We start from the raw sequence: 12,502 nt of genomic DNA, 5'->3' as shown, positions 1-12,502 counted from the left end.
TATGCGCATAGCATGCGCGCTTTCGTGTGATGGTCGCGTTACGTGGCATCGCTATGATACCGCGTGCTGTGCGCGTCGCAATTATAACCTGGCATCAAACCGCAATCGCACCTCACCCACCGTCCGACAGACAGTTCTCCAGGTCGGTGCCCTCATTATTCGCCATCGAACGCGTACGATGCCCCGTCGAACGCGACTCTGCGCCTCGCGCAGCTGACCATGGATCAGCGTCGACGCCTGATCTATCACACTGTGGCCGTTCACCATTTGAGCATCTGCAAATCGCCTCATCATGGCAGTTCGTGCTTTCATGGTGCTCGCCCATCGGTTTTGACAAACGTATGCCCCAGAAACGGCGCGTCGCGTCGTGCACGGGCCAGGTCCTGGCGTAGATGCCACCTCAGTCCGCTGTCCACTGGCAGCGCGGTAAGGCACACCCTGACGTCGGTTCAGTCTGCCAACCCGCACGCAATTTGATCTTGTGAGTCCCGAACTCATATCCTCGTGCTCCGGTTGCACCGCTGCAGACGGAGCGCTGCTTGAGCCCTCTCTTGGCTCCGTGCCAGCGCCCAGCGCCCATCGTTGTGCCCCTGGCCTCCAGCGCGCGCACGTCTTATGTGCAATGATCTCCGAGTCGTACCCAGCCGGTCGAGGAGGTCGCAGGCGGTGGTAGTGTGTCACTACTGAACCGCCCAATACCCTGTCCACCTGCTGTCCGCGCCGATACGAGACTGCATATGTATGTGACTCTTTGCTTGGTCATCGCACCATTTCTTCCCTCCCTTCGGCTGGTACGAGACTCGTACCGCTTCCGAGTCAGGCTGTTCGCTAACGCCAGAGCCCTAGTCCGGCGTCGAGATCAAGGCACACATTCACTCCGGCAGGTCTCGGGCACTCCAGTACATTCAGATATCCTCAGACGGAGCCACATGCATTGTGTTCACCGCGGTGACTGTGATCCCAGCCCACGCAAGTCAGACGTAGGCTTGCAATAGTCGAGCGCCTACTAGGTCCCCTGTCGAGCTCAAGGTTCTTGAGTGAGAGTGAGCGAGTCGCTCTCACTGTTGTCGATCGGTTCTTGGGGCTGACTTGCGTAGGCCTCTGCAGAAGCGGTGCAGACTCCTGAGCGACACGTTGGTCTAGTAATCTGACGAATGTCGAACGGCAGGCGCCACCGGGGTCCAGCCTGACGAACTTGCGCGTGCTTGAACTGTCGAGACGGTGATACGAACAGCCGACCGGACGCAACTGCGAGATCGTACGTACCAGTACTACCAGCATTGATTTATACCGCATGGTGAGTGGAGGAGTATTGCCTGTGGACTCGGATGTGGTGGTCCATCATGGATGCGAGGAGCGATTCATGGTCTAGCAGAGTAGCTCGACCGGTTACTTGACAATTGATCATCCTGTCACCCAAATGCAACTCAAATGTGCTAAGTACGGTAGACCAGCCGTAGAACGTCTCAGGTGTGATAATACTCGTTACTAAAGGATTGATATGAGTTGTGAGTACTCGGTTGATACGGCACTCTGAATATTTCCATGAATTTCATGTTATGCAGATGGGCTGGCAAAGTCGGTCACACTTGCTGTGATGGAGGCGTCAGTGACGTCAGTGACCGACCAGTCCCAGGTGGCCGAGATCGCATCCCGATATGGTAGTATCTATCTGCCCGTGCTTGTCGCTACTGTGGCTACGCGCTACAGCTCGGTGCGTGGCTGGATTTTGTACTTTGTACCGAGACAACCATGTCCAACTTCACGAATGCGACGGCAGGCCCATCAATCCCACCGCCCCGACTCCCAAGGATGCTCACCCGAAACCCTTCGATTCGATGCCGTCCAACAACAGGGTGTCTGCGAGCTACGCTTCGTCTCAACTTGAAGGTGCAAGCAATATGAGGATGAGGTATGGTACAAGTCGCGCAGCACATATGTACGCCCGGACTGACTTGGTGATTTATGCGTGCCATCGAGCGTTTCCGCATGACCTCTTCGCGCTTGCGCGATGTACTCAATGTCTTGATAGGTCACAAACTCCTGCGGATCGGTAACGGCAAGCACAGAATCGAGCACACCGACATCAGCGTTTGGAATCTGGCCGTTGACTTATGTTCGCTGCGCATCAGGGTGCGCGACTTTGACCGTGGTCGTGCGGTGGTCGTCGGCCAGCCAAGCCGACCTCAAGGTTCGGAGAGGACGGGCACCATACCCTTCATGGCGCTTGACCTCTTGAGGGACGCCTATTGGAATGGTAATCTCGAGCGACTCTATCGCCACGATTTGGAATCATTCGTGTGGGTCGTATTGTACTTCGCTTGGGCCTTCGACGAGGGACGTGAAGACATGGACTCCCCAGTTCGGAACTGGTTGACGGCCGACTACCATCAATGCCACGGCAAGAAGCTCGAATTCCTTACGTGGCAGGCGATGCAGCAACTCCCAGACTACAAAACTAGCCAGGGCGAAGACGCCACGCTCGGAATCGTCCTGTCCTTTGCCAGGCGGATTTCTCGTTGGCTACACAGAGAGCGCTGGGTCCAGGCCGTCTCGAAGCCACGAACTGGTCCTATCGATGAGTACGACGACGACGAAGGTCCCGAGAATGAGCCACTCTTCTCAGCTGGAAAAAATGGCGATAGACTCACAAGACGCAGCTCGTGTTTTCGATCACCGTATTCACTCGGTAGTCAAGGGCGTGGAGGCGACGCCTGAATGGGTTGAACATTACATGGAGCGAGAGAAGAAGATCAGGGAGTTGAAGGAGCGGTGCAAGGTGGATAAAATTGGACAGAGAAGGGGATGCGGAGGAAAGGGGACGGAAGAAGGCTAAGAAGGAGGTGGAGCAGGAAGGACACAAGGAGCGCGACCGGCTTCGAAGCTGAAGCATAAGGTAAAGTCTGCGTCGTAATTATTGATCTATTCTCCTCTGCATCGTATACCTTGATCTGTATTCTCCATTGCCATCGTATGAATGGAGTGGGATACTTATTGACAGTTTCCTGCATTGAAGTAGTACGTGTACTACTTGTCCGAGTCGCTCGCTCTCCACGGGCGGGCCACGAACCACTTGCGACAACCATAGGCGATTAAGTTCTATGCATATATATCAACTTACTCGGTTCTGATGGGTATATAGACTCTGACAGACTAACATGCGATGTGTCCACCGAGGTGAGTGAGATCCCAGCCCACGCAAGGCTTCCCGGGTGCTTTCATTGTACAGTACTAGTTGGCGGTGGTCATGTCAAATTCCATCCTCGATCAATACGTTGTCGGGTGAAATTACATGGTAGGAAGTACTGTGTCTACTATTCGTACATACAAATGTGTTACTTCGTTCAAGGCTTTATTAAGGCGCAGTCATGCCGCTCATTACCTCGTACAATCCTTCCATCCGGCGTTTGCCGAGCCGTTCACTCCAAAATCGCATTATCGGTTCCCATTCCTCCTTGGACGCGGGCATACCGTCCCGCGAGCCCTTCTTCACATGAAGAAAGTGACTGAACCCCTTCTTGAAACTCGAGACGTCCCCCGCCTTCAGCGCGCTCTCCGCGGGCGGCGGGCGGTGGAACAATAGCACGGGCGTCGGGCAGAGCGTCGACAACGTCGGGTACGACAGCAGCGGCCCACTCACGCTCACGACCGTCCCAAGTGGGCGCACCGCGTATTCTGCGTCTCCGCGCTGCTTCTCTAGCTGTGCCCGCCACCACCGGAGCACAAACTCGGCAGCGACGCTCCCGCCCTGAGCGAACCCGAAGAAGTGGATACGCGCGGGCGGCCAGGCGCAGTCTTGGGTGAGGTGCGCGAAGACGCGGTCGAGGTGCTCGAGTGCGGGCGTGGGGTTCGGCCGCTCGAGGAGCTCGCCGAGCGGGTCGAAGGACGCGTACCATTGGAAGGCCTGCTCGTACAGGAAGGGGACCCTAGACGGGGCTAGCCGTTACGAGAAACTACAACAGCGTGTACGAGGGAGAGAGGACTCACTGTTCGGGCGCGCGCAGCGCGAGCGTGGCTGTCTGCGGGAGCTTCAGCTGGCGGCCCAGCTTGCCAAACGGCACATGCGTGTCGCCTGCCGGTTCCGTCAGTTCCGACATGCCTACGACGCTTCGCAGACTCGGGTTGCGACTCACCTAACCCGTGTAGTATGATGAGAAGGTTCTCGTCCGTGCCATCATCGCTGGGATTGTACGTGAACGGGACGGAGATTGAGGATGCCTTGGGCGATGGCTTCGTCTTCGGACTGTGGCTGCCGGTAGCCTCTTGCACCTGAAGATCAGACATAGTGTCCTTGAATACTGAAGCTTTGATCACTGCAGAGTACTGCTCGTTATTGCCCGCCGTTCTGGGCTGTGGCGGGGATGGTGCATGGTGGTTCGGGACGACCGTGCGCGTGAACCTTGCAGTCAGTGATGCGGAGCGCTCTGATCTCCCTCGCCTCCTGCCATCTGACGCTCGTCAAATAGGTACGCTCGTCGCTCGCCATGGTCCGCTTTGTTGGCAATGTATCAGTCGCGTCGTGCACGGGCCAGCTGCTCTTGATCCAGGTTCTGGCGTGGATGGCCGCCTCAGCTCGCTGTCCACCGCACTGGCACTGGAGCGCGGTAGACACACCTTGACATGGGTTTGTGCTGCATCCGCGCGTTGGCATTCGATTTCAATTGTGAGTCTCGAATTGATATTCTAGTGCTCCAGTTGCAAACGGAGGGCTGCGCGAGTCCTCCATGCCAGCATTCAGCGTCGCATCTCTGACTTCCATCGAGCGCATGCCTTACGGTTGTTTCGTCTCCAGCCGGTCGAGGACGTCGCAGATGTGCGTCCGACACTACTCTCTGCGCTGTTACGAGACTGCATATGTATGTAACTCTACGCTTGGCCGTCGATCCACTTCTTGCCTCCGCTCCTTCAACTGGTACGAGCTCGTACCGCCTCCGAGTCAGGTTCTTCGCTGACGCCGTGACTGGCCAGAGTTCTGGCCGGCGTCGAGATCAAGACACATTCAATCCGGGAGGTCTCTGGGCATTTGAGTACACTTAGGCCTTCTCGGAAAGACTCATATGCATTGTGCCGGGGCGAGTGGGATCTCACGCTCAACGCAGGCATGCAGGAAGGATATCGAGCGCCTACTATAAGTCCCTAGTCGCGGTCAAGGTTCTGAGTGAGTCGCTTTCACTGTTGTCGATCGGTTCTTGAGATTGACCTATGTACGTAGGTCTCTGCAGAAGCGTTGCAGACTCCTGAGCGACACGCCGGTCTGGTAATCTGACGAATGTCGAACGGCAGGCGCCACCGGGGTCTGGCAGGCGAACTTGCGCGCGCTTGAACTGTCGAGACGGCGAGAAGACGGTCGTCTGAACGCAGCAGCGAGAACGTACATATCAGACCTAGTACTACCGGCAAGCATTGATCTTTACCGCATGGTGAGTTGAGGAGAACTTATCCGTGGATGTGGTGGTCCGTCATGGTCTATATGATGGTAATCTAAGTTGGCCGAGATCGTGTCCCGATATAGCCATGATTGTCGCTACTGTGGCTTGACTGTGGCTACTCCGCCACGGTGACTTACAGCTCGGTGCGTGGCTGGATTTGTACATACCTTGTACCCAGATAACCATGTCCAACTTCACGAATGCGAAAGCAGGCCCATCAATGTCGCCGACCGCAACTCCCGGAATGCTCATCAAACCTTTCATGGGCCCACGCCGTCCAACAATAGCGCGTCTGCGAGCTTCGCTTCGTCTCAAGGCGCAAGCACTACGGGGTTGAGGTAGGGCACAAGTCGCGCAGCACATATGCCCGACTGACTTGGTGAACGCTGCATTCCAGGTTGCAAGACGTGGCCCCCGGCATCGAACATGACCTCAAATCGCACCAACAGTGCTCCCTGAAGAGCATGCAGACGTTCTTACTGAAATCGATCTTGCCTGGCGAGCAGGACCTCGACGGAAAGCTTGCAAGATGTATGAAGGAGGCCGAGGAGATAAGTACGAGTCGTGAAATACTCGAACGGTTGGACGAGCTGTGAGTAACGAGTAGAAGTCGTATGCATACACGTGATCTAATCCACACCACAGCAAGGATAAGTTGAGCTTTGGCGCATTTGAAAGCGCGATGTACATACCGTACATCAAGCTGACGAACGAGATTCTCGCGCAATGTCGCACAGGGCTGCGGGAGTTAGGCCAACCGTCGGACCTGGACATCATATGTGTCTGCAACGATCCGAACGTAATCCTCGGCAACCATGACGAACAGATCACGCATCGCAAGCCGGACCTAGTGTACATCAGCTGGCGTGGCATTTCGCGGGGGGGAAACCAAGCATCAAGCTGGGAAGTCGCGCGAGAATGGGCCTCGGCCTCGTTCACCGATGACAGCGACAACCTTTCACTTGGACTGGACTGGAGCCAAGTGCTGATGGCGGACGAGCTGAAGAAGACCAAATTCGAACCGACACAGGTGAAGGACATTCGACTGTATAGTCCGTCAGAGGGCAAGGTCGTCCCATACGCGGATCCGTCCAACTTCGTCACTGACATGGCGCTCGTGGTTCCGGCGCTGGTCTCATCGAAGACCGTCTCGTCTGTTCAAGATGCCGTGTTTGTTCGAACTCGACGTTTATACGAATCTGAATGTCCGTGCTCTGCAGACGCGAACGTACCGACCGGTTCGAAGCGCAAAGCTTCGCATCCAGCTGTTGCGAGTAGTTCGAAACGGCGGAAGTTGAGCATCACGAGCACCAGACGAAGGGGCCGAGCTCAACCGGCAAGCGTGACAACAAGAAAGCGAAAGAGAACGATCCAAAGCGCCCGGCTCCGATGGTGCAGATGGCCATCTATGCTTCCGAAATGCTTTCTGTAGAGGGGCTGATCAGGGATCACGGACTGGGCATGCTGACCCAAGGTTTGTGTTCGTTCGCTGCTGTTTTGTTCGGGCTGACCACAACACATACAGACGATTGGACGTGGTTATGGTATTTCGACAGTGCGGGGGCGATTCAAGCGCAGGGCTTCAATATGCTCGCACACACCGCAGACTTCGTGCTCATCGTGATGTTGCTCCAGCGCTTCAATCTCCCGCAGTGGGGATTTCCGGAGGGGACGAACTCTGAGGCGAGACTCGACGTGATCCGGTGTCTATCTCCACCGCGAGCTGAGATCCCCGGACCGGCTGGTGGCACAAGAGACCCGGCACGTCAGCCAGTCGAGACCTTCGAAGTCGTTGGAACGGACAAGGATGATTTGCCCAAGACCATGGTGGTGGATCCAGAGCGTATTCTGCACAAGCCCTCGCCTATTCTGAGAGGGCGTCGAACGATGGTGCTTGAGGCGCAGGACCCGGACATGCCTACAACGTCTTATGTTACGAAATGGTCATATCCTCAGACGACACGCCACAACGAGGCCAAGATGATATGGATAGCTCGCGAAATTGTCGAGGACATGGACAAAGAGGCGCTGGGATCGCTGACAGACGTGGTCGCATTCAAGGACTTCGCGCACCTGTCTACAGACAACATCCGAGGCCATCTCCGCCTTTTCAGTGACCCCACACAGCCGCTCATCGACGCTGAGCAACACGGGGAGCGCATCCTGCGGTGCATCTTCGAGGAGAAGCTCAAACCACTGATATATCTGACCGGCCTCGAGTTCATACGGGCCATGATCGATTGCATCCGCTGTAAGTGTCTCGCGTGATCTCTTCGCGCGATGTCCTCAACCTCTTGATAGGTCATATGCTCCTGTGGATCGGTAACGACAAGCACAGAATCGAACACACCGACCTGAGCTTTTGGAACCTTGGCGTTTGCCCATTATCGCTGCGCATCAGGCTGCGCGACTTCGACCTTGCTCGCTTGGTGATAGTCAGCCAGCCAAGCAAACCTCAAGGGTCGGAGAGGACGGGCACCGTTCCCTTCATGGCGCTTGACCTCTTGACGGAGGCCTATTGGAATGGTCGTCTCGAGCGACTCTATCGCCACGACCTTGAGGCATTCGTGTGGGTCACGGTGTACTGTGCTTGGGCCTTTGACGACGAGGGACTTGAAGACATGGACTCCCCTGTTCACGCCTGGCTGACGGCCGACTACGAACAATGCCGAGGAGAGAAGTTCGATTTCCTCTGGACCCGGGCGAAACAGCGCCCAGACAATAGGACTAAAGAGAGCGGAGGCGGCGGCCCCGGATACGTCCCGTTCTTTGCCAGGCAGCTGGCGGAGTGGCTAAGCGACGAGCGCCTGCGGCAGAGGGCAAATACAAAGGCAAGCAGCGATCCTGACTGGCCGTTTGCCGACAGCGAACAGCAAGCTCGCAAAAAGAAACAACTTTTACCGGAAGGAAATCATGACGATAAACTTCTTCAAGAAGCAAGGCGTGACTTCGATAACTTATGGAATAAGATTGGTGCTATTCGCAAGGCAGTCAAGGATGTGAAGGCGACGCCCGAGCGGGTTGAATTTTACATGGAGCGCGAGAAGAATGTCGAGAAGTTGAAGGCGGACCGTAAGGCAGAGGAGGCGAGATTGGACAGAGAAGCGGAGGCGGAGGAAAGGGAACGGAGGAAGGCTGAGAGGGAGGCGGAGCAGGAGGCACGCGAGGAGCGCGACCGGAATCTGAAGCTGAGGCGCAAGGTAATTTCTGTATTGTAACCATTGATCTGTGCTCTCCATTGCTATCATACGACCGGACTTGGATACATACCTATGGACAGTTTCCTGCATTGAAGGTGCTACGTATACTATCTGTCGCTCGTCTCGTTCTCCACGGGCAGGCCCCGAACCACTAGTACTTGCGACAAGCATAGGCGGTTATATACATATGTACGAAATTACTCGGTTCTGATGGGTATCCAGACTCGGACAGACTCACATGCGATGTGTCCACCGACGTGAGTGAGATCTCAGCCCACGCATGGCGCTTGCAGGAGGATATCGAGGTCAAAGCTCTGAGTGAAAGTGAGCGAGTCGCTTTTACTGTTGTCGATCGGTTCTTGAGACTGACTTTGCAAAAGCGGTGCAAATTCCTGAGGGTCGCGATGGTCTGACCGGGACCAGTCTGACAAAACGTCGAACGGTGCGCGCCATCAGCCTGACGAACTTGCGCGCTTGAACTGCAGACGGCGAGACGAACGGTCATTCGGACGCAACTGCGAGAACGTACTTATCAGTACTACCAGCAAGAATTGATCTATACCGCATGGTGAGCTGGGGGTACTCACCGGCGGCCGTGGATGTGGTGGTCCATCATCATCATGGTCTATGATATTAGTCTCCGTAGCAGACCTGGTGGTAATCCCGTTTATGGTCATTTGAGGGTGAAGCTGGAAGCCCTATGTAGACTCGAACTACTTATACACATATACTATACTACTAAGTTCAAAGCGATTGTGTCTGCATATATACTTAGTCATTGGCTCGGTGCACCGTATACAGCAGGCCTAAGAAGCCGACAAGCGTCGTTTTAATATAGTCTAAATTGGCCGAGATCGCGTCCCGATATAGCCGTGCTTGTGGCTTTTTTTTTTTTTTTTTTTTTTTTTTTTTTTTTATTCTCCATGTTTTAGGCCCGTACGGTAGGTACATGTGGGGCAACAATAATAAGGGATGTCCGACGTGAGCAGACCGTGTTGCGGCATGGCGTGCTTGTGGCTACGCGCTCAGGTTGTGACCGCTCGGTGCGTGGCTGGACTTTGTACTTTGTACTTAGACAACCATGTCCAGCTTCACGAATGCGAAAGCAGGCCCATCAATGGCGCCGCCCGCGACTCCTAGGAATGCTCACCCAAAACCCTTCCATCCGACGCCGTCCAACAACAGGGAGTCTGCGAGTTCCGCTTCGTTTCAACTTGAAGGTGCAAGCAATACGAGGATGAGGTATGGTACAAGTCGCGCAGCACATACGCCCGGACTGACTTGGTGATTCTGAATGTTGCGTGCCAGAATGAAGTGCTGCCGCGTGACGTCTTCGCGCTTGCGCGATGTACTTAACGTCTTGATAGGTCACAAACTCCTGCGGATCGGTAACGGCAAGCACAGAATCGAACACACCGACATCAGCTTTTGGAACTTGGCCGTTGACTCAAGCTCGCTGCGCGTCAGGGTGCGCGACTTCGACCGTGCTCGCGTGGTGGTAGCCGGCCAGCCAAGCCAACCTCAAGGTTCGGAGAGGACGGGCACCATTCCCTTCATGGCGATTGACCTCTTGACGGACGCCTATTGGAATGGTCGTCTCAAGCGACTCTATCGCCACGATTTAGAGTCGTTCGTGTGGGTCATGGTGTACTACGCTTGGGCCTTCGACGACGAAGGACTTGAAGCCATGATGACGGCCGACTACGAGCAATGCTGCGTCGAGAAGGCCGCTTTGCTTATGAACCGGACGAGACAGCGCCCAGACAATAGGACTGACGAGAGCGCAGACGACGACCCCGAATACGTCCCGTTCCTTTCCAGGCAGCTTTTGGGCTGGCTGCTGAGTGAGCGCATGCGGCGGGACACTACAGAGCCTCGCAATCCATTCACCAAAAACAAACAGCGAGCTCCCAAAAAGAAACAACTCTTCCCGAAAGGAAACCTCAAACCTCATCAAGAAGCAAAGCGCGACTTCGATAGCTTCTGGAATAATATCGAATATATTCGCAAGGCAGTCAAGGATGCGAAAATGACGCCTGAGGGGGTCGAATACTTCAAGTCGCGAGAGAAGAAGCTTAAGGAGTTAAAGAAGTTGAAGGCATGGCGCAAGTGGGAGGAGGCCGAAAGGAACAGAGCAGCGGAAGCGGAAGAAATGGAACGGAAGAGGGCTAAGATGGAGGCGGATACGGTTGCCCGATAGTCCGGGGCCGGGCATTTTTGCACGACGCGCCTTTGACGCGCCTCAGCCATATCGCGTCCGCCTGCTCCATGTCTTCTAGGACTGGGAATACTCACGTTACGGTCGTAGAAACATGACTGCTACACGTAAAGCACTGGGAACATCAAAAGAGAGGGATTAGCAAGCTCATCGGCCCTCAAAATTCACGCGAAAGCTCGACGACCTCGGAAAATGGTAAGCGCCCGGCGCGTTACCGCGACTCGCTCGCTCGGACTCGAAGGCGCAAGTCTGGAGGATACAACTATGGGCCATGTTGTATGCTGGTGCGTGGCTGGTTTTCAGGAACTTGTGAGATGTCGAACAGGGATGCAGATTAGCATAAGCAGGATGGTATGACACTCGGTACTACTGATACTGCAGTGCTGAGCGGAGTCCGGCAGGCCCAGTGAAGCTTCATGAAACTTCCTGAAGCTCTCGGTGTAGGGTTTTGATGTGCATGCTTTGTCCGGGGGTGATGAGGTGATTCAGATGTACGGTTCGAGACACATGATATATATTTTGGTTTTGTCGATGTACACGAAGGCCCGCAACGCAGTAAGTACGACTCCGAGGCAAGACCACTATTATTTTGCACCTGTCATAGCCATAGATAGATAGACGTAAAAGCACTTCTGAGCTTCTCCTACCCTCAGCACTTCGTTCTGCTCAGTATCCCAGTTGACTTTGCATAGTACCAGCTACTTCATTTGCAGCAGTGTCCGAGCTGAGAACATGGGCTGTACAATTCGAACTATGCCCGTAGTACGAGAAGTAAAACCACAGCACGTATGAATAACTCACCATATATACTGTGCTTGGTCTGCCGCGGCCATAAAGGTGGTGTAGAACTTGCGCCTTCGAGTCCGAGCGAGCGAGTCGCGGTAACGCGCCGGGCGCTTACCATTTTCCGAGGTCGTCGAGCTTTCGCGTGAATTTTGAGGGCCGATGAGCTTGCTAATCCCTCTCTTTTGATGTTCCCAGTGCTTTACGTGTAGCAGTCATGTTTCTACGACCGTAACGTGAGTATTCCCAGTCCTAGAAGACATGGAGCAGGCGGACGCGATATGGCTGAGGCGCGTCAAAGGCGCGTCGTGCAAAAATGCCCGGCCCCGGACTATCGGGCAACCGTAGGCGGAGCAGGAGGCACGCGAGGAGCGCGACCGGCTTCTGAAGCTGAAGCGCAAGACATTCTCTGCATCGTAATCGTTGATCTGTATTCTCCAATTGATTGCATGGACTTGGATACCTATTGACAGTTTCCTGCATTGATTTTGAAGGTGGTGCGTATAGTACTTGTCGCTCGTCTCGTTCCCCACGGGCGGTGCAGGGCCCTCGGACCACTTGCGACAACCATAGGCGGCCGAACTTCATGTGGCGGGGTGAAGTCCAAGCACTCATATGAAACGTTATGGTCGTAGGCAGAGCCAAGCCGTGCAGAGTCTACGTCAGCTTGGGAGCTCCTTCGACCACAGCCCTCTGCCAGTGGGACTTCGGCTTCCAGCTCTTCATGGATGCTCATGGGCGCTCAACGTCCTCATAATCGCTGGCGATGCTGTTGACACTGCCTACGTCGCGCCCGTTTCTCCCTTCACCTCGCCTCTCCAGGCCGGTGCCTCTTCTCTCCTCCGCAACGCACTTTTTCGGGCGAGTGAGAA

The 12,502-nt window shown here is 55.0% G+C and overlaps 3 protein-coding genes across 3 annotated transcripts; all 3 read left to right on the top strand.

Moving 5' to 3' along the window:
• Positions 1-1,742: 1,742 nt before the first annotated feature.
• B0H18DRAFT_1101692 (uncharacterized protein) lies at positions 1,743-3,107 on the top strand. The gene is made up of 2 exons (XM_048032527.1): positions 1,743-1,912; positions 1,968-3,107. Exons 1-2 carry the CDS (start codon positions 1,839-1,841, stop codon positions 2,716-2,718), a joined length of 825 nt encoding a protein of 274 aa, XP_047898197.1. The 5' UTR covers positions 1,743-1,838; the 3' UTR covers positions 2,719-3,107.
• A 3,503-nt stretch (positions 3,108-6,610) lies between these two features.
• B0H18DRAFT_545205 (uncharacterized protein) lies at positions 6,611-8,714 on the top strand. Its single transcript, XM_048038543.1, has 3 exons — positions 6,611-6,903; positions 6,955-7,680; positions 7,731-8,714. Exons 1-3 carry the CDS (start codon positions 6,819-6,821, stop codon positions 8,645-8,647), a joined length of 1,728 nt encoding a protein of 575 aa, XP_047898196.1. The 5' UTR covers positions 6,611-6,818; the 3' UTR covers positions 8,648-8,714.
• A 1,464-nt stretch (positions 8,715-10,178) lies between these two features.
• On the top strand, positions 10,179-11,096 carry B0H18DRAFT_979589 (uncharacterized protein). The gene is made up of 2 exons (XM_048044406.1): positions 10,179-10,884; positions 10,938-11,096. The coding sequence occupies exon 1, from the start codon at positions 10,185-10,187 to the stop codon at positions 10,827-10,829; it is 645 nt and encodes a 214-aa protein (XP_047898195.1). The 5' UTR covers positions 10,179-10,184; the 3' UTR covers positions 10,830-10,884; positions 10,938-11,096.
• The last annotated feature ends 1,406 nt before the right edge of the window (positions 11,097-12,502 follow it).

This window comes from Fomitopsis serialis (genome assembly GCF_022376445.1).
Source record: "Fomitopsis serialis strain Sig1Antser10 chromosome Unknown B0H18scaffold_6, whole genome shotgun sequence".
NCBI lineage: Eukaryota > Fungi > Basidiomycota > Agaricomycetes > Polyporales > Fomitopsidaceae > Fomitopsis > Fomitopsis serialis.
This window is presented reverse-complemented; position numbering and strand designations above follow the sequence as displayed.